At 32.2% G+C, this 23,145-nt stretch overlaps 1 protein-coding gene across 1 annotated transcript; it reads right to left on the reverse strand.

The window, feature by feature from the left end:
- Positions 1 to 18,604: 18,604 nt before the first annotated feature.
- LOC108989454 (PI-PLC X domain-containing protein At5g67130-like) lies at positions 18,605 to 21,953 on the reverse strand. The gene is made up of 8 exons (XM_018963057.2): positions 21,867 to 21,953; positions 21,655 to 21,777; positions 20,634 to 20,774; positions 20,394 to 20,492; positions 19,924 to 20,227; positions 19,612 to 19,835; positions 19,027 to 19,113; positions 18,605 to 18,637 (listed from the first exon to the last, which is right to left on the reverse strand). The coding sequence occupies exons 1-8, from the start codon at positions 21,951 to 21,953 to the stop codon at positions 18,605 to 18,607; spliced, it is 1,098 nt and encodes a 365-aa protein (XP_018818602.2).
- Between the last annotated feature and the right edge of the window lie 1,192 nt (positions 21,954 to 23,145).

The following is a 23,145-nucleotide window of genomic DNA, read 5'->3' on the forward strand; positions in this document are numbered from 1 at the left end:
CAGTCCTAGCCCCAGTGCTGCACATGTCTGTCAACAAGATCTGGCTCATGGAACTTGGAATTACAAAACAACAAGGCTACCATGTGAATAAGTGAAGAGAGAGAGAGAGAGAGAGGTTTCTTGGTTACATTTTAACTGCAAGTTTGAAACTTGGACTGGCCCAGCTTGTAGCAGTTTGATGCTGAGTACAGTGGTTCCTACAAAACCATAAGACTGTGCAATTGACTTTTTGGCAGTTTATGTGCATGGGAGACTTTCAAAGGACATGGAATACCATAAGAGCCTATGTAAAATCTCAATTAAATAGCCCTTGTGCCAATCCACATACGCATGTGTAAAACTTCGTATTAGATGGCAAATTTGACACTGATGTTTTCCTTGACAAGATGGAACAGTATCTAGAGTCTAGACTAAGGGTCCAAGGGACTCATGAAAGGTTTTTCTTCTCTTTAGATTTTACACATGAAGTAATTAGAAGAAACAGTATTTTCTACTTTACTGCCCAAAAGAAAATTCTTTGCATACCATCTAGTTTTTTTTTTTTTGACATCACTACACCATATAGTTTCAATGTTATTAAATAATTCTATAAACTTGTTTCAAAGATCAAGTGTGGTACGAACTTCATTGCCAAAACGAAAGGTAGTTTATTGGTGTTGGTACGCACGGGTCTCAAGTCCTGTTCGTATCGTATCGTATCAAGACATGTATATTATATTTAATAGGTCAATCTAAACATGACCCGTTAAGAATTTCGTGTCAAAATCTCAAATCCTAGCATGACCCATTAAGATAACGGATTAACACGACACGACACGACACGTTTTGACCCGTTACTGAATACGAAATAAATTGACACGATACGACCCGTTTCAACCCGTTTACGTTAATGGATTGAACAGACCTTTTAAATCCATTTGACTTGATTGATTTTATATAAATATTAAAATATGAACAATATTAATACAAAATAAATAAAAAAACTAATTACAAAGCTAAAATTATAATCCAAACAATAAAAATACCGACATTAAAATTTCAACAGTACCAAATATGATAAACACACAATTACACAAATATGATAAACATACATTGTAATAATATTAAAGTTACAATCCCAAATATGATAAACACACATTGTAAAATATTAATGTTATAATCCTAAATATGATATAAAAGTAAATTTAACTTGTTGGGGTATATGTGGAGAATGGTTTTGGACCTGAAAAAGTGTTTGCTAAAGTTGATTCGACTGTTGGTTCAACTGTTGGCTCGAGCCAAGGTTCACTCGACATCGCTCGACAGACCACTTGAGCAAATGCAAGTCAGAGAGAGTTCGCTCGAGTCCCGCTCGACACTCCACTCAAGGTAGATACAAACTCTAGTGTTCGCTCGACACTCCGCTTAAGCCAATGCTCATTTGGTTGTTCGCTCGAGTTGCGCTCGATACTCCGCTCGAGCGAAGTACGCAATTTTTTTCAGATTAGGGTTTCCAGCGCCACTCACTATATATATGTCATATTAGACTTGTGTTAGATGGTCTTAAGCATATTTTTTAGAGAGAATAATTGTCTAGTGAGTGCATATTGTGTGAGAGGGCAAAAAGTCCTAAAGAGTGTGAGTTGAAATTGAGTAATTGTAATCTCTTCTGAATAATAAGATTTATACAGCTCTGTGGACATAGGCAATTTGCCGAACTACGTATATTGTGTGTCGTGTTATTGATTGTGTTGCTTTTACTTTATTTGCCATCATTAGTGTGTGTGCTTTGCATAACGTTTTTTCACAACATAACTTACTTAACGGATCATAACGGATTGACCTATTAATAACTCGTTAAGTAATCATGTCTTAACAGGTCAACCCATTTTGATCCCAACCCGTTTTAACCAAACTCAAATCCACTTTATCGTGTTGTGTTCATATTGGGTTAACGGGTCGTATCACATATTATCATCCCAATGGTACGAAGGATCGTCTTTGCTGGATAAAGTAATATATATTAACATTTGGATAGTGAGATGAGATAGGATGATTTTAGATGAGTTGAATAAAATAGTGTTAGAATATTTTTTTTTGATATTATTATTATTTTGGAATTTGAAAAAGTTGAATTGTTTATTATATTTTGTGTGAAAATTTAGAAAAGTTGTAATGATGCGATGAGATGAAACCATCTCTGTATCCAAACAAGGCCGCATTCCCCAACACAGCTCATTGGCTAGTTCACATTGTCATTAGTATCTTGAGATCAAGAAAAATGTCTCTTTTAAGATTTTGTTTGAATTTGAAAGCTTCACCTAACAGTACTAGCATTGATTTTTCTATATGCATATGCAAAATCATATCGTTTAAAGATTGATTTTGCATATAAAAAAAAGCTCTCACATTGAATTATGCATATTTGAGTCAAATAATACTAAAATATTATTATTATTATTGTTTTCCTAAATTTTATTTTCGGATTTTTTTACATTAGTGTCGAGAGAGAGAGAGCAAGGAAAAATAAATGTTTTGAGAGAGTGCTTGTTTTCGATGGTGTCGAGAGAGAGAGAAAATATGTAGATGCATGCAAAATCACCTCTTTTGAATATCCACTTTGCCATTCAAGCAAAACTCCCACATTGACTTATACATATTTGAGGTGAAATAATAATAAAATATTATTATAAATTTTTTGCCTAATTTTTTTTATAGAGTTTGCAATTAGCACCCAAAGAAATTCCATTAGCACCCCGTACATGTATTAACATCAAAATACATCAAATTTATATACATAAAAAATGAATCTCATGTGCTCATAAACAGCACATATTAACATGTACTCAAAACTTACATGTGACTAATGTCAACTTCATAATTATGTGCTCAAAACAATTTGTAATGTCAACTTAATACAAATTCTATGTATCAAAATCAACTTGATTCAAGTTCTAAAAAGTTGATTTTGATACAAATTCATTACAATACAAATTTTTAGCAACAATATAGAATGTAAACAGTCTAGAATACACCAAAGTAGCAACCAATGACATTTCACTTAAAGATGAGGCCGCCAAGGAGTAAAGCAACAACAATATCCAGCAACCACCAACAAGTCCTCCAGCGGCTCCACCACCAACAAGCAGCAACAAAAACCAGCATTAGCATTAGGTCCTCATGCGGCTCCACCACCAGCAAGCAGCAAGAAAAACCAAACCCCACCAACAACAAAATTCACCCAATCGATTGGTACCCACCCGCCACCAACCACCAACCACCAATAAAATACAGTTTCATATAGAGGTATAAAAAATGATTTCCATTTCATAGCAACCAGCAGTACAACAATACCCAAAACATGTCATCACAGTAAATTTTTTTTTATCAAAAACTGCATAAAACAAAGCATATAACTATATACGAGTGATCTTATTCCTTTGTTTCTCAATTATTTCCATTTGAAGATTATGAAAATACTGTTGTTGCACAGAATTCATGGAACCAATATCCAATTTCATAATTTTCATATCAGTTTTCCTCTTCTTTTGAGCTAATATTATAGATATTTCTTCTTGAGCCTTAATTTCGATTTCAACCTTTATCTTCTTAACAACCAGTAACTCGGAATTGTAATTGTCTAACCTTATTATTGATTTTTTTCTCTCCAACATATGAATCTTCCTATCATGTGTCAGTTTCCTTAAGGCGTCACTAAATTCATTATCTTCTCTTTCCCTACCTTTTCTTTTTTTCTCTCTTTCTTTTTCAGCTTTTTTGCCCAAAGGTCTCTCACACTCCATGGGCACATTTTCTATCTCTTCTCCTAATCGTATTGAGTTTGGAGTACTACCAGAACATGATACATTGTCTCTTTTTCTTATGCTCTCCATGTGTGTTTGTCATTTCAGTTGGTGCCTCAAAAGATTCCAATAACGATCCATGGTGAAGTTGGCTTTTTGGGTCTCTCAGTACAAAAATTTTGCCTTATCAATCTATAAAATAGTGGAACAATCAGTGGGATAAATTATTAGTAATTAGAACAATAGCAATTTTTAAATGTAACAATTTTTTTAAACGATTGTACCTTATCTAGATCGGTTACACCGCTTGGATGCATTCTTTCAACTTGGGCCATTGAAACACAAAATTTATTGACACATTTTTAAATGGTTGACCACTGATTGGTCAAAGAAGGTACATATCATTCTTTACCGTTAGGTTTTTTATAGATGGAGTAGTAATCATAAATTCTACACCACAATTGTGTAGAGGTTTGGTCAGTCCCTCGTTTGGAATCCATGCTAACGTTAAGCCAAGCTGCAATGAGGAGAGTATCTTCCTCAACAGTAAATAACACACCCCACTGAAATTTTTGTTTAGATACGGCCTTTTCTCCCGTTGGGTTGTGTCGCTTGAACATCAACGAAAGCAGCATTCATAACTGGGTTGTTAATACCACCTTCACCAATTTCCAATAGTGTGGTAAAGAATGGATCCTCATCAATTAAGCATTCACCATTCAACAAAATATTGAAGGACAAAATGTTACTAAAACAATACATATTAAGCAAAATAGGGCCAACATGTTTACAAAAATTATTAAACTCATATATATAAATGTTTTGAGGTAAAGCAAAGCCAACATGTAATTAAAATCTTGGGACTCATACATGTTTTGAGTCAAAACAAGGCCATATACATGATATTATGCAAAACATGACCAATGCAAAACAGCCCATAAAATCTTGTTTACAAAATTCAGATTAAGCAAGGGAATTGCTCATGGATCAAGGACACTTAGCCGCAAATTTCCTGGCAAGTATTACAAAAACCATTACAGGTCATCTAGGAAAAATCAACTACATCACAAAAGAACGATCCAAAAAATATTCAAAACAGTAATATTATGAGATCATACAACAAAAAATTAAACACGTGCCTTCTTGATTCAAAACCCTAACTGTTAAAGAATTCAAAAGAGAAGGACGAGGAGACAACCTAGAAGTTTAGAAAAACATGAAAAAGCACCAAATCAAAACGTAAATAGAAATGAAAACAAAAATTTTAAACAAAAAAATGAAACATACCTCTCATCTCTCATTTCTTCGCTCAACTCAATGAGGAGTGTCTGCAACAACCAAATATTTGGATTTAAAAGACATTGGGGGTTATATATAGCATGTGACTATAAGATCTTTACAAGAGTTAGGGAATCAAAGGGTGGATGGGGACGTAAGAGTTAGGGTTTTTGCGACTGGAATGGACGGGGGAAACATAGGGAGAAAATCATACCTAATTTCATTGTGAGCCCTTGATTTCATTGTGAGAGAGAGGTGCACGGGTTTGATTCCGATGGGGTTGTTCGAGTCGAGAGAGGGATGGGGAAGAGAAATCCGTGTGGGGGAGAAGTGTATACATTCGAGATGAAAATAATCCCATTGGGGGCTAGAGAGAGAGAGAGAGAGAGAGAATTAGTAAAATATGTTTTATGGAATGAACAGTAGATCTCCAAATTTGTATAGTTATTGTTCATAACTACGCAAATATTTGGAGATGCATAATCCAATGTAGAGAAATTTAAGTTTATATTATGCAAATATGAATTTACATATGCAGATGCATAAACTAATGTGAATGTTCTAAAAGAAACTTACTAAATATATTTTACTGCATTTATAATTATTAATTTAATGATGTTTAAAATGTCTATTTTTCTACCATTTAAAAGTAGTACCCTCCATTTGAATAAAATTAAACTTAGGAACAAATCTTTTTTCGTATGATCTTAAGAAATCCTAGCCTAGCGCTAGGTGCCAAGATATCAATATATAGCAATCGCCCCAGACTATAAAAACACATGGAAGAGGTTATATGCATGCCAATCATGCCAGGGAAAGGCAATTGAACATTTAGCTTGCAGCAACGATAAACTTCAAAGAAGAAATATATTCTCAAATTGATGTATAGAATATATAAAGTGTTCTATACACTGACTTGAAAATAACTTAACTTCAAAATCAAATCTTGAAAATCAAAGATCTTTAGCTTTTTTTTTTAAAATAGTGTAATGAATAATTATGCATTAACGCAAGTTGAGTCTATTTAAATTATTCAATCATTATAAATATAAAAAATTATATAAAAGTAAATTTATAAATTGATTTAATTTTTTTTTAATTCGTTAGATTTTTTTTATAATAAAGATAATTTTATAATATATGTACCACATTATGTCAAATTAATTTATAAATTTATTTTTTTTTGTAATTTTATGAAATATTTTTCATATTTTATTACTGAATTATATTTGGACTTCCGGGATTGTCACTATGTACATATGGGGTTATTGCGAACATACACCATGCAAATCTATGGGTGGCTCCGTACGTACAGTAGGGTGTACGTGTTCATCAGTCTAATCAATTGTGCTAAATATTATTGTATAATAAGGCAGCGTTTGTCCTTTAATTTCTGTTTATCTCTTCTACTCTTATTTTGTTTCTTGACTTTTGCACGAGGCTGATGGCTTGTCTCGGGGTGCAATAGAAGATGGATTGGATAGCGACTTGAAGGAAGGCTTCGATCCACGAGGAGATATCCTTAGAAAGCGATTTGACTCAAAAGATATAGCAGTTCCACTTTCGAATATAATTAGAACTAATTACCATCATTTTTTTTTTGCGATTTTCTTCATATGATGAAGCCTGTAATTAAATAAATACTCTATATGCAACGATTTTGTTATATTCTTTGCATATTTTATTAATGTGATTAATTATGTCACTTTTTTAATATAAAATAATTATTTTAACTAATTACATCAATAAAATATACAGAAGTGATTACTTTATATATGTAGTATAAAGTTTTTAGCTAATTAAAGTATGGTGAGAAGCTTCCCTTGCTTAATTAATACTCTTGATGCAGTTCACTGTATTTTCAGTTCTCTATTTTCAAAGGAAAAGAAGCAAGTCATGATTTGTATAATGATGCAATTGGTGAGATGTTGGGAAAGAAAAAAGAAAATAAAAGCAGAAAAATAATTTATACACATTTTCTATGAAGTGAAAAATGGAGTAACAGGAACATCCCTTTAATACTAAGGTACTAGAAGCACGTAATTATAATATAATTAGGTTTTGCCGACATAGTGAGACGACCTGTGATTAGGATGATCAAGAAACTCCAAAAAAAAGGAAAACCGAGTGACAGATCATATATGAACATTAAGAGAGAGAAGAAAATGAGAAAGGCAAAGAGAACAAGAGATAGGGATGTGTGAATGATAGGACTTAGGTGGACATTAAAGGAGGTGCACGGAACTACAGAGATAGATAGTAGATAGCTAGGATATATGCATACGCCTGCAGGCCAGGTGTGTGTGTATATATATATATAAGTGGAGAGAGAGAGAGAGAAAGAGAGAGAGAGAGAGAGAGAGAGTTTTAGAGGGGGGATTGGAAGAGAAAAATGCACGGGGGGGGGGGTGCAGTGCAGAAGAGATTGAGGAGGACTAGCTGGAGGAATGTCTACCCACACGCACACTGCTTGCAGCTAGCGACCTCATGCCCTTTTGCTTTTTTGGCCTGATTATCAACACAATAATGATAAAAAATAAAAGTTGTGATGTACATTGAATTGAAACATCTAGTAGTTGCACGAGGGCCTCTTTTTTGTTCTCTTGTGCTTTTTTCTGGGTACCCCTTCCTTCCACCCAGCATTATTTCCTACCTCTTAATCATTGATCCTCTCTCTCTCTCTCTCTCTCTCTCTCTCTCTATATATATATAGTCATATCCATTATACGTGTTTGTTTATTAGTGACACATAATTTACAAAAAAGTTGAAAATGCAAAAACAGATTAAACTCTGTTTAAATAGTAAAAATATTTTATTTTATTTTATTATTATTTTAAATTTTTATATAAAATATAATAAATAATTTAATTTTTTTAAATTTTTAAATAATAATAATATTTAAAAAATAATATTTTATTTAATTTTTAATTTTTAATTTTTATTACAATTTATTATCCAAACCTATGTTGTAAAAACAAATTAGACCAAGCCCTTGTTATCTGTGCAAAATAGCCATTTTTTTAACTGTAGCAAGCGAGTTGGGCCTCGGTCTTTTATAAGACGAAAATATTTTGTGACAATAATTTGAATTTCCTTGACGATTTATTTTGCTTAAGTTTGTAACTTTGTTGCACGAGAAATGACTATATATACATATATTAGGGAACGTTTTCAGGTGCGTTAGTCTCAGATTGCACCTAATATAATGATTTAAATAAATAAAAATAAAAAGATCAATAGCTTATTTATCTGAGAAAAGAAAATATAAAGTTAAAGAAAGATAAAATATAAGATTAAAAAAAATCTAAACTTCAACAAAGTATCTAATTACGGGATTATTAAGAGTTTTTTTTATAAAATATGATCATTCATTAAATTCTACAAGGAAGTTACACGTCAAATGATTAAGAGTCTTAAGGACTTTTTGTTAAAACAAGATTCTTCATTAAATTCTATAAGTGAATTACATGTCAAATAATTCAGGATTTTAAAGGTCTTTTAATAAAACAGGATTTAACGAATTTAACGAAAAAATAAAAAAAGTTAACAGAAAAATAATAAAAATTATTATTTATAATTAAATAATCACTTAAATAATAGAAATTGACTGCCAAACTTCTATGTAAAAAAAGAAAAAGAAAAATAAACTTGATAAGCCCAGTAGTGGAAAGATTGATTTTTCTGTTTTCTGAGCGTATTCTTATTCTTCAATTCGTTGTGATGTTGTTTGAGCCAAATTCACTCTCGAGTAATTTTGTTGGGCTTGGTGGATATATTAGCTGCGGTTTGGATAGGGAGATAAAATAACGTAGTTTTAGTTTAAAATTAAAAATTAAATAAAATATTATTAGAATATTATTTTTTAATATTATTATTATTTAAAAAATTTAAAAAGTTGAATTATTTATTATATTTTATATTAGAATTTAAAAAAATTGTACTGATGATGATATGATATAAAACACTTTCATTAGTCAATTGATTTTGTGTTATTTTGATCTCAATCAAACATACAATTAAGACTTAATTATTATGTGTCGAAAAATACTTTAATCATAAATGAGATTACGTGAAAGTTAACATATAAAGTGACGTGGCTTTATGTAAATTGTTAAATTTATTTTATTATTAAAATAACTTTATAATCTGACATACCGTATCAATTTACATTATTTTATAAATTTATTTTTATTTAATCTCTTTGTAGCTAAGGTATATATATTATATGTCAAATTTATTTTTTCCATTAAATAGCTAATTGATTTTTCCATTACGCCCAGGCGTGCAATCCGTTCAATTCAGTCTAGTTTTGGACATATTTTAGAACCGATTCGATATATACCGATTTTGAGAATTGGAGGACCGATTCATCATGAAACCAAAACTTCCAGTTTTATTGGTTTCGGTCCAGTTTTATCCAATTTTTCTAAGTTTTCCGATCTTTGTTTGCTTTTATCCATAAGTTTTTTTTTTTAATTTATGATTTTTATAATTTTTTTTAACACTAATTTTAATTGTTAGAATTTAGTATTTATTATTAATAATTATTAATTCATAATTGTCTAATTATACTAATATCTAACTTATTAGTTATTAGTGAGATTAACTTAGTATAGTATAATTAGTGAGATAAACTTATTATACTATACTTATTTTTATACTAAACTACTAGCCAATAAGTAGTGTAGTGGTGTTTAATTTATTTTCATATTTTAGTATCTAATTCCATGTTATTATATTAGTGTCTAATTTGTTTATATATTTGATTATATATGTTAGTAATAATATGATAGTTACATGTACTAAAATTATCAGTTTATTTATATTATAATATATGTACATTATTTTATAATAATTAATACATACTAGTATAGTATTGAATTTAACTATACTATTATAGTACTCTATATAACTTAGACTATACACTTTTATATAAATATATATGATAAAATGTGTAAAAATATATTTATCAAGAAGAATATATATTATAATTTTTTATGTTATAAAATGTATTTATTCTTAATATATATATATTTAAGCTTAATACGTTGTCTGTCAAAATTCAAAGGGTGTTGAATTTATGGAGATGGCGGTTGAGTTTGGATGTTGAGTTGAGTTGAGATGATAAAATATTATTAGAATATTATTTTTTAATATTATTATTATTTTATAATTTAAAAAAATTAAATTATTTATTATATTTTATATTAAAATTTAAAAAAATTATAATAATAAATTAATATGAGTTAAAATAGATTGATCATCGAAACGAAACCTCCAATCAGCATTCTTGAGACCAACAATCTCAGTTGCCAACTTCAAAAAGAATACATAAAATAATATCTGCACAGCTCTGCACAAGAAGACGACCGTTCCCATAAAACATGTCTTTTTCATTGTTTTTTAGTTCTCCACGTCTTCGCTAAGGTAAAAAAAAAAAAATAAAGTAAAAAAACCAATATATAATTAAATATAAATAAATAGTGCTGAGAGAAAAAAAAATATAAATAAATAGTGCTTATCAGAGGGAGAGGAAACGGGTATCCACATGATGATTGAGCGCACGTGTGGTAGGTCATCCACGTGCACCTGTTTCTATTCACAGAAATTGATTGATTTGTCTCCGTCTCTGTCTCTGTCCTTCTCTCGCTGCGATATTTCTTCTGCCCCTGTCTCTGCTAAAGACTCGCCTCACCTCCTTCCCTTTCACTTCACAGTTCTTACTAATCGTAAATAGTCATGGCCTTGTAATTGTTACCCGGGTAAACTACAGAGTGGTCAAATGCAAGATCCAGAAACCATGCATCCATCAGCAGTACCGCTCATGCACATTAACTGCAATCCTAACCTTGCATGCATTAACCGTGTCATTTCGTTGTCTTTCCCTTTCAATTTGGAGGACTGAGCGAGCGACGTGGTGAGCATGGCCCCCCTTTGCATGCATTAACCGTGTCATTTCAATGTCTTCCTTCTACTTTCACTTTGTATGATGTTTTTTTTCCTCTTTTACTTTTGTTTTCTTGATGGCTTTTGGTACAGGGATCCAGTACGGAATAGACTCAACACACAGGGCTCCATTTTGATCTGTTCCTAACCTTGCATGCATGCATTAATCACGCCATTTCAATTTTTCATGGACTTTTACTTTCACTTTGGAGGAGTGACACGGTCTACTTACAAATGTTTTGATTACAAAAAAAATTTATAAAAATAAATTTATAAATTAATATTATAATTCATCAGATTGAAAAATTATTATTATTATAAAATAAATCTAACGTATCATATGAAATTATATTAATTTATGAATTTATATTGTAAAATCTCTTTATAATAACTATAACACTTCTCTTATAATTACACACATACATATATATCAAACTAGGGCATGACAAGTTCTTTTGCATGCGGGTCCTTCTCATACACCCACAAGCTTGGAAAGTTGGATACCCATTTCGTTTTTGGAGCAAGCTGGACGTGCATATGTTATAATATGATGTCCGGCATATAGTTAGTTTGAGAAATTTAAAAATTAATCTTCGGATTTATATATTTTTATATTATTTATAAATAATAATAAAATAGCTTTCAAAACCGGAAAGTTGATTTTATAAAACAGATAATCAAAACACAAAGAACCCGAAATTATTTGAAAACGTAACATAAAAATATATTAGAAGATATGTATTAAAAGAATTTTAAAACTATATCAAGACATAAAAATAAATACAAATTGTAAATTTAAATTTATAAATATGACTATAATTTAAAAACTATGTAGTTTTAAAATTTGGTGGTGCATATTTTATTTAAGTTGTAGTGTAATACAAGAATATCACATTGTTTAAGTGTGAGACTTGTATTGTCAAGACAATCTATAAAAGGATCACTTTACTACACTATAACTTACACAACGTATTAAGTAAAAATTATACTTAATATATATTAATATATTTATATATAGTAAAAATAATAAATATTTATATATAAAAAATATTTGGGTGCAGGGCAAGGGACGGGGTGGGGCTCCGTTGGGGCCATACCGCCCCCCGCCCCCCGCCCCCGCTAGTGTCTTGCCCTGCGGGGAGGGACGAACGGGGTCGGGGAAGCGGGATGTGGGGCCTTGTTGCCTACCCTAATTTTGAGACATATTAGGCTCATTTATACAAAGCATGCACCCACCACATTGAATGTTGGGAAAATCAATGTTTTAAATATCGTACCGGATGCTGTACCAGTCAAGGTACTATAACGAAATATTTCGATACCGGTACCGTTTCGGGATAATCGATATATAAATAAATTATATATATAAATTATATTCTAAAATAATAGTCTATATATGAATAAATTATATATAAATATATATATATAAATTATAAATAGCCTAGTTTGAATTGTGGGTAAAAAAATAAGCTTGTAGTTTGAAAAAAATGAAAAAAAAAATACAGTTTAAAATATAAGCCGGTACAGCCGGTATTTCGACCGATACGAAATACATATAGTACCTATACCGGCCCAATGACCGGTACGACAAATACCAATCGTACCGACTAGTACGGTACGATATTAACAACACTGGAGGGAAATACTTCCATACTATATAGAAAATTTTTATTAGGTATCTTGAAGTATAGATCGATGATGTGACACTCCTTTTTATTAGTAAATACTTTGTAATTTCATACAAGTATCTATTTTAATTGACATGACATTTTATGGTTGATCGAAAAACCACGTGTGCGTATTGCAGAAATACTTTATTATTACTCCGTATTATATATCAAATTTCATAAAGATGGGTTAGCTAGTTTTAAAGTAACCAAAAAAATTTTGAGCACTAAAGTACCCCAACCTCAACTTTTTTTGAGAGAGAGAAGCTGTTTGATTCATTCTCTTTTAACTTTCCCCACGTCTTCCAACCCGTAGCTTGTTAGCCTTAATTAATCCACACTAATACACTCTCATAATTCGCAAGAAGCTCCGTTTGCTGAATTTCTCGAGGCCGCTGGAGTACTATATATTCTCTCTGGCCTCTTCCATCTTCTATTTTCTTTTACCACATCATGATAAGTTTCAGATTTTTGTTTTCTCATTTTCTCTTCATATTTCCCCACCTGCGTACGTACGTACCTTCATTTTCTTTTACATTTCATTATACTTACCTCCACTCCTCTCTCTCACTCCTACCTACCCTCGCCTCCTCCTCCTACCCTTCTTCATCTTCTTCTTCTTCTTCTTTAATTCTTATTAATCTATTGCCACCACACTACAGCTTGTTACTACTATCAGTATTAGCCTTCAGATATATTACTTAATTCCAAGGCTCCCAAATCGATTTTGTTAGAAGTAATTTTTTACATGACCAGAGTGCTTGGTAAAGTGCTCATTTTGCAAAATTATAATAAAACAATCGTCAAAATTCTTTTGGTCCTAGAACAACAGCTAGGTATACTTTAATAGACGGCCACGGGAAGAGCAAGTTAGTTACTCTTATTAATGAAATAATTCAATAAATATAGAGAGTTTTGGAGTGATTTAGTACCTTCATAGTTTTAGGATTTCACAATTAAGAGTCTGATCTAAAACATGATCTATGGATCATGCTTGACACCTAGCAAACTTAGGCCTCATTTGGATGTTGAGATGTGATGGGATGAGAACTTTGTGTATAGTAGTAAAACTGTAAAATGATTGAGTTTATAAGATGTTTTATGTGGTTTTAAACAATGAAAGAGAAAAAGTTAAAAATAAAAATATTATAAAGTTAAAATATTATTAGAATATAATTTTTTACTATTATTTTTGTTTTGAAATTTGAAAAAATTGAATTTTTTTTTTAAAAATTTAGAAAATTTGTAATGATTAGGTAATGATTAGATGAAAAAGTTAAATATTTGAATTGAAAAGTATTTGTATTTGTGGTGTTTGGATGTTGAGATGATATGAGATAAAATGAGATGAGATGAGACCATCTTGCAATCCAAACAGGGCCTTAAAGCCTTATGCTTATTGGGTAGCTAGCTAATACCCATGTAGTGAGGCTATTTGAGTGAAGATAACTAAGCAATATTTTTGTTCATCATCAATGGATTTAAGGCTACGATTGGATGTTAAGATCATAAGTTGAGTTGAGTTGTGAATAATAGTATTTGTGGGTCTCATTGAAATGAATTTAACTTTTTTAGGTTGAGATCAATTTAACTTTTTAGGTTGAAATGTATGAAGTAGGTTTTGATGAATTTAATTTTTTTATGGGAAGTTGAAAAGGTATTGAATCTCATCAATGATTGGTTTGAGATGAGTTGAGCTTGATTCATGAACAACCAAACACAACCTTTGGTCTTATGATGACCCAAACCACCTCTCCAGGTTGGGTTCTTCAAGATCAATCTATTCCATTTTCCAACTATTGCCAGTCCTTAATTAATAAAGTGAGATAACATCTACTACTTATGATCGATCAATTCTTTCAACTTGGTTCGAGATCAGTGTACGTACGTAGTGGCCATTATAAGCATCTACGTAGGAATTAGTCGATCGATCGGCTAAGATTGCTTGTCAACACGACTCTCACCCATAAGTGGAAAAACTTTCACCATGCATGCACATGGTGGTACTATATATGCGTAGCCAAAACATGATATCTCTCTCAGTTCAAGCCTTATATATATGTCAATCAGTTCCAATTATGACTTTACTCGCCAATTAGTTGCAAAACACCCAAAAACCTTATGGATTTTCGATCATATATACAATGGCACAGACGCGTTCTGACTTTCTAACCAAGCCGTACTGATGATCTTATTGAAATCATTAATTAAAGATTATTATTTTTTATTTATTTGTTTACAATTGGTTCCTTTCTTCGTAGCTCCATCCTTTTTGCAATCAATAAAGATAGAAAACTATACAGCATTTGCGTCTTAATTCGGACTCATGTATCATTATCACACCTTAAAGTGTAATGCTAGTAGTGGAAAGTACTGATGATTGATATTGTTTTATTTTTAAATTGAAGAAAAGTCAAAAAAAGAAACGAAAAGAAAGTTTTAACACATTTTAAGATTAAAAATATGTCAGCTGAACATACAAGGGTTTGCCCCAATTCATGTGTGCGCTTCCAACCAACATCCGCAAAAGATTCTCAGCTTTTGGTTGGATCCAGAATTTCACAATTAGCTGATCAGGATGAACCCCGGCCACCCCCATGTGTTAAAGGTCCCCATTGCATTTTGTTTGATGCTCGAGTTCTTGTCTTTGCTTTTGTTTCTTTCGTTCCTACTTTGTATTTTTTAATCCTTCCTTCTCTTCCAATTCCGCCCACATTAGGTAACATTATGTTGTAAAGGCCAGGGCGGGGTACCAAAACCCATGTGACGATCTTGTGCTTTTTCAGCCACAATGAGGGTGAAACTTAAGTCTCTGCATGGTGGGGCTCTGGTCTCGTGCTATATACAAAGAACTATAGAAACTGATCTGCCCAATTTCACGTTACCCCTCGTGGGTATATCGTAATCATCCTTGGGACGATAGTGAACAATCGACAAGTACCAGACATTTAATTTAGTGAGTAATTTTGGTACAAGCGAATACTAGTACACGAGTACAGCTTTATGCTGATCAAGAAACTCATGCATGGGGACCAAATTCAAACCTAATACAAAAGTTCAAGTCTCTTGCGTACGCGAAAAGTTCATTAGAAGAAACAATATATATCGATTAAGCCTAATGCACGAGGCCGGAGGAACATATATAATTTTGATCTAGCTGTATTATATCAAGAAAATATCGATTCCACAACTAAGTCCGGAGAGAAAAATATTGTCCCAAAAATCCAAATAATCATCTATATATAAAATAGTAATATATGTATTTATAGTTTTACTTACAACACTAACTTTGTTAATTTTTTTTTGAAATTCAAACTTTAAATTTTAAATTTTATAATTTTTAACGTCTCAATAACTTATACGTGAAGAATTAAATTTTTTTTTAAATACATTTACAATTTTCATAATAAATTTATATATAGATGGTTATAGCGACCTTGCCTACTCCATGAAAACCTAATTCATTTCCTAATTATCCATCCAGTCAAACGTATTTAATCGAGGACAAAAGTCCATGCATTACCATGCTGTGCTGGTCAACTAATAAGGAAATATAGCTGAAGTAGTACTATCCATTAATATTATATGTAAAAATGATTAAAAATAACATCTCTTTGTCTCTCGCTCTTCTCTCCCACAAAGACATGGTCACATACACACATTTTAAATAATATTTCAAACACCAACAACATGAAGCCCATTATTCCCGCATAAAAGCAACATCAAGGGCATGTTGGTAGTGGAAGTACTAGCTATTATATTAATCACGTAGATCTGATATTCTATCATACACAAGTAATCTAATGGATATCATGCGTACTATATATAATATATCTAAATAGAATTTAATTAACACTTTGATTGGCAATATATATCAGAAGATTGCCAGCATGTGTTAGATACCCACTTAGTCCACCCACTCACATGCTTCACCAACAGGATCATATGGGAATATAGGTCACTTAGCACTACTACTTACTACTGGGGTAGTACTTGTGTCAGTCATTGATCACAGTCAAGTCTCAATCCAAGGGAGCTAATTATTTTTGACTAAGTTGAAGCCTGAGCTTTTTGACTGCACCTAAGCTTCGTCTTTCTCAATTTCAGATCGGGGCCGGGACTCATGATCAATGTTTTTAATTCATCTAGTCGGTGAAGACGGTGATATTTTTTATATGATTGGGCTTGAAAGAACTACTTTTATGCACATGAATGCTTACTTTTCTTAGTTTCTGATCTCATCAGTTATCCATATATATTGCAACTTTGAATCCTAATTATGATCAGTACGTACGTACTTCACAACCACTAGAAATCTTTTAGGCCACCTCGATTGGATCATAATGCGGCTTGCTTTTGGTGCAGCATTGTGGAAATACTGCTCTAGCTAGACCGCGTTGAATAGATTCTATAGCATGCGCGCTTATCGTTAGCAGCAATCAATGAAGCTGCAGTATTAACTTTGTTGTTCATCGTGTACATGATACTCGGTCGGTCCAGGCCGTATCCATCAAAGATATATAAGATCACATAACATAAAGCAAAGTCCGACTAACATGACCAAATTCCTTTCCACCCAAAAGATTGTAAATATGTATAGAAAAAGATCGGAGTTATTATTGTACGTATAAAGAAAAGAAAAAAGAAAGAATTATTACAATCAGAGATGAACTGTAATATCGTATTTGGATAATGATACTCGATCACGATCAGCTCAATTATTGAAGCTGCAAACATGCATGGACCCAACTCATCATTCATACCCTACTAATCAGGCACAATTGTTTCAGGCCTGTCATGGCTAGCTAGTCATTGTTGCGGCTAGCTGCGAGCGGCGCTGCCACTCTATATTTTTATATTTCATAGGCTGCTAGTTGCATGGCCGGTGCCATTAATGCCACCATTCGGCTAGAATATTCAAGGAAGGAAGTACACAAACACCCTAAATTTGCATCCCATTCTTCGTACAAAACAACAAGCTAAGGAATTAGGAAGTACACAGCATTTTCTTCTTTTTGTTTTTTTTTCTTAATTGTTTTTTTAAGCCATGAAAGTACATAACAAAAACAAATTTAGCCGCTTGTTTTGCTTTCACATTCTTTGAAACTCGATGATATTGTTTTTATATGTGCTTTCACATGATATCGTTATAATTATTATGTAGCTTGATCATAGCATATATAATTAATTGTCTGTAAGACCGTGCAGATAGGTCGTTTTTCTTAATCAGTATTGACATACGTACACAAAAAATTATAATAGTACGATAAATAATTAGCACTGCTATAGAATTTACGGAGTATTCTCATTTTAATTTAGATCAATGCTGCGAGCATCGTGCATTCCCGCCCAACTATGAACTCCTATGGGCCAGAATCTCTTCTATTCTGACCCAAAACCTAAAATTATTAAGATTCTGTTTAGTTTCGAAAAGTATTTTATCTTATTTTATAATTAAAATTTTTATATAAGATATAATAAATAATTTAATTTTTTTAAATCTCAAAATAATAATAATATTAAAAAATAATATTTTAATAATAATTTTTTTTTTACTTCTATCTTTCATATAAAATCATCTCATTTCATCGCTGAATCCAAACCAATCCTAAGAATTACAAAAAGAGAAAGTTAATATATATAATATTCACAACAAAATAAATTTAGAAAAAATAAATCCGAGAAATTTCCAAGCATTATATTGTGACCCCAGAAGCTGATGTTGCAGAGAAATTATTATTATTGTAATTATTATTATATATTATAATTTTGTACAACATGTACTATTTGTTTGCAGGCAGAAATAGCTTATTTTCAAAAGCTCATAATTAAAGTAGATTTGGCATTTCATTGATGCTTTCCTTGAATGATTAATTGAATGGGGTAGCAGAATTCGAGGCTCTGCTCTTATTATTGTGGTCTACATGATCTCACGCAGAGCAAGCAGGTGAAGTTGATCCAGGCTGCAAAATAAAGGTAACATAATTTGTAAGAATTTCCCATATAAATACCACGAATTTACAATCCAACCGTACGTTAACTTTCAAATGGAATATATATATATATATATAGTTTTCAAATATTTCATGTCACGTTAAGAAATTATTATATGATGATAATTAAAAAATTGTACGAATTGAATATATTTCTCATCTCAAAGCCGACGAAATTACCGGACTTAAGGAAAAGATAATTTCATGGGCCAATCATGGCTGGCTTTTAGGACAGCCCGGCCTTTGATATAAGTAGCTATGTCTGGGCTTAAAGTTTCATTAAGGAACTTTAGAAAAACCACAACGAATAATTATTTTAAAATATTTCCGAGTAAAGCTCTTTCTGATCAGCCTCTTACCACACATGCGCGGACATCGTTACACCCACACAGCAGCTCCCCATTCAGAGTGTCCACAGCTTGAAATGGTCCTCCTCCCTCACTTCTCTGCATAAAATCTAAAATTAAATTACCAACATGAAAATGTAGTGGAATAATTTCACACTGCTTGGAACAAGGTCTTGAATATATTTATAAGAAATGAATAATTTATTCTTGTAAAACCAATTTTATGTAATGAGTTAGGCTCATGAATTTTTTCATAGTATCAAAGTTTGCCATAAGACGAATAAGGGCTCACACTATTTATCATGTGACAAGGATTAGGAAAAATATTGACCTGCAACGTGAGGTAGGGTATTGAGGAATAATCATACATTGCCTATGAAAAATGTCTTGAGCATATTTATACGGAATGAACAATTCTTTTATACAAAACCGATTTTATGAGATAAGTTAATCCCATGAATTTCTTAGAAAAATCCAGAACTTTATCAATTCTTTTGGTGTATATATTCAAGCATTTACTGTTCGGCATTTTTAGGATTTGGTCGGTGATACAAACAACTTAAGAAACAATCAAGGATTAAAGGAAATCAGAGATACCCTGTAAAAATCAACGGCAACAAAGTTAGCCCAACGGTTGCCGGCGGAAGCAAAACAAGTATGGAGCATGTTAATGAGATCCACCGAGTTCTGTCCGCATGCAGCTAGATCAACGGGAATACTTGGAAAATAATTCACCAATACCAAAGACTTAGTGTTGTCATCAAGCGGTGATGATTCTGCCCTATTGGCACAATTTCCTGCGTGCATTCCACCATCTCCATCTGCAAAATTTTAGGTTTGCAGGAAAAGAAAAAGATCAAGATCAAATATACATACGGGAAAAATACTTAACGAACGGACGCTTCTTACACTGATTTTCAACCATGTAATTCCACTGGTAAGCAATGCCTTCACTTTGTTCCTTTGACCTAACTGAAGTGAATACAAGGAGCCTTTGGTTTTTAGCAACCATGTCACTGACTAGGGGCCAATCTCCTCCATTTTTTGGCATATTTGTCACTGGAAACCAATATTTCATCAATCCGGCATCGGTGAAAACCTTTGTCAGTCCATTCGGGGTTTGAACATAGTCTTCTAAGATCAATGTCACAATTTCTGCTGGGTTTGCTGATAAAAAAGCTTCAATTTCCTTCAATGTAAGTATAGCGGGTTCCTATGCATATTCATACATAATTTTTTTAAAAAAAGAATATTTAGAGCAGCAAAAGAATAATAATAATTATTTTACAAACAGCCGTACGTAGCTCGATTAGTACATCAAAGAACGAAGGTATAATTCAACGTCGTAAGTTCTTCATAAGGGATAAGAGTGGGCATACAAATGCAGTAAACTCATGGCATTTTCCCCCAAAAGAATGGCACAACCATACATCTCCTTCAAAATCGTATGTATCTAGCATTAAGCCGCGAACTCCATCCTACAAACGAAGAACATTAAGTTGGCAGTTCGAATGGTAACCAACAAGTAATAATAATAATAATAATAATAATGAAGGGCGCCAAGCGTTGCGAAAAATGTATACGTTAAAAAAATGCTGGGGTTTGCATAAAGATCATACATTTAGCTGTTGAGTGACATTGTCTTCTTGATTTGTAATGAAGGGAATCCGAGGAACTCCTGTGTGAGATGGCTCTCCCTCGATAGCAAAGGCATTATGGGTTGTCAAGAACGCATATTTATTAAGAGGAAGAGAGTTGTTCTGTTCAGGAGAAAATGAATTAAAAAAAACAAAAAAGAGAGTTAATGAATGCACGATCATGTTGTGGATCAGTGTGAAACCATTGATCAGAAGTTGATAGGTTTTGTGTTGGGATCATTAAGAAAGTTAATGGACAAAAATCTTTATTAATTCTGGTGTGGTTTATATAAAGTTTTGTGAAAGGTTTTTAAAATTTTCTATAAGAAAAATCCATTAACCGTAGAGGAATTTAATAAAATCAAATTTATAAATTGACAAGTAATTTCATGTAATACTTTAAGTTTAATTTATAATTTAAGTAACTTTATGATCTAATGTGTCATATAAAGTATCATCAATTTATAAGTTTATTTTTATAAAATTTCTTTATGGCTATATGTAGTATTTATCTTTATATAAAAATCAATGTAAAGAATTAAATGAAAAAAAAAAAAAAATCGGAGACTTTTTTTTTAAAGAATTTCGCAAGATTTTTTTATCCTAAAGGAGAATAATATTTGGGAAACAAATTGTAAAACCCATTAATAAAAAAGCGTAATTAGCATGAAAAGAAAGTAAAATCTAAATAGCAAAAAAACAAAAAAAAACAATAGTAACGGCTAAATGATGAACTAGCAAATGAACCGTTTCATATGAGCCAAAATTCTCTCTCCCTTCACCACAGGCCAGAAGCTCAGTGATTCCGGCTTCTCTCCTGGAAAGACATGCAAAGTTTAAATGCTGAAATCGGGAAGAATAAGTATTTTAATTTCTTTAATGAGCAGAGAAGGATAAGGAATCGAGATCGAGCTTTTTACATCAAACATTAGCAGCCTGAAAAACGTCTAAAAATAATCCGATATCATGTGATGTTTGTGTGTGTGAGAGAGAATGAGATTACGAGGAGCTTGAATTGGTTTGTAGTGGTTGATCTAACGCATCTAGAGCCTGAAAATCCTTGGGGGCAAGAGAAACAATACAGTCCTGCTTCGCAATCTCCATCGGATGTGCATGGGTCCAGCAGCTGCACAATATGGAGGAGCTTCACCATTAACGCTAAAAAAACATGATTTTTGGAGTAATTATAGCATAAAAATTAAGGGAAACGCGAACCCTGCATTCTCCATTGGAGCAAGCTGTGGCGGCACTGAAAAAGAATGAAGCTGCTGCGATCAAAAGCAAGTTTGGCCAAAGACCCATTTTGGGAAAAGTCGAAGAATAGTACACAGAGAATCCACAAAGGGGTGTGTCAGTGCGTGTATGGGTGTTCCTTGCCAAAAACGAAAAACAAAAACAGTATAGGTTTCCTCAGTTTTGGCGGATAAATCAAAGGAGATTCGAAATAATAACTTTCACGAGTAACAAAAAGAAAGGTATTTAATTTATAGATAATGCTGATCAGAAGAAACAAGATGGGAACATTGGGTTGGCTATGCAATCGAGACACTTTTGGGTAAATGTCTGGTTAAAACCAAGTTTGGGAATGAGTAGTGAGTAGGGCTTCAGGTTTGGGCAAGTTGATCAGTTTTGGTACTGTCGGTTGGCATCAATTCGTGATCATCATGCGCCATGAATGCTGGCTTCAATGTGTTCACATGCCTGCTGGACCTTGAGCATAGCTTGGAGTTGTGTTAACTTTATCTTGAATTAATTTTGCATATGTTGATGTTAATTATGTCTCTTCAAAAGTTGCTTCTCGGGAAAATTGATGGAGGATATAAATATAATTACTCTGATGATGGGTTGATGATCATATGAAATTTTAAAGAATTTAAAACGTGAAGGAAATTGATTCAGGGAAAGAGAAAAATGAGAATAGAGCAATGAATTGTACTCTAAACGACCCAGGAAATAGAAAAATAACTCTGAAATATTGTCTATTAATAAAGTTCAAAGTTATCAAATTTAGCCCGTCCGTGTACAACCTGAACAATAAACTAACTAATAGCTAAAGAAAAAGCGTCATTATGGATATTTTTTTCAGAAAAGGCAAATTCTCAATTATGACATATAATTAAAATACATAGTTAAATAAAATCCTGCTACAAATCTTGCCCGATGAAAAAATAAAATAACTACCAAAATGAGAAACATAAGTATTTTTTTAAAAGGGCTAATATCTTAAATGGGTGATTTAGAGGGGGAAATGGTACATGATTTAGGAGTTGAAATGCTGATCATCAGGTACCATATGCATGCCCAAAAAAAAAAAAACTGTTCTGAATTGGGGTGTGTGTGATTATTGTACCTGTAACCAATGGTATATGCAATATACTTATATATATATATATATATATATATATATATTTATATATATATAAGCCACGTTAGTTTTTGTGATGTGGCGGGTCTCTAATTTTCTCTCTACGATTGGGGACGAAGTTAGGGTTTT

The sequence above is a fragment of the Juglans regia genome, chromosome 10 (genome assembly GCF_001411555.2).
Source record: "Juglans regia cultivar Chandler chromosome 10, Walnut 2.0, whole genome shotgun sequence".
Lineage (NCBI taxonomy): Eukaryota > Viridiplantae > Streptophyta > Magnoliopsida > Fagales > Juglandaceae > Juglans > Juglans regia.

Excerpts from the sequence above, each read along its gene's own strand:
- LOC108989454 (XM_018963057.2), bottom strand. The coding sequence starts at position 21,953 with ATGGGTCTTTGGCCAAACTTGCTTTTGATCGCAGCAGCTTCATTCTTT. Across the intron at positions 20,493-20,633 it reads ATGTCACTCAACAGCTAAAT|GATGGAGTTCGCGGCTTAAT; the intron begins GTATGATCTTTA and ends CTTCGTTTGTAG. Across the intron at positions 19,114-19,611 it reads TTGCCGTTGATTTTTACAGG|AGAAGTGAGGGAGGAGGACC; the intron begins GTATCTCTGATT and ends GATTTTATGCAG.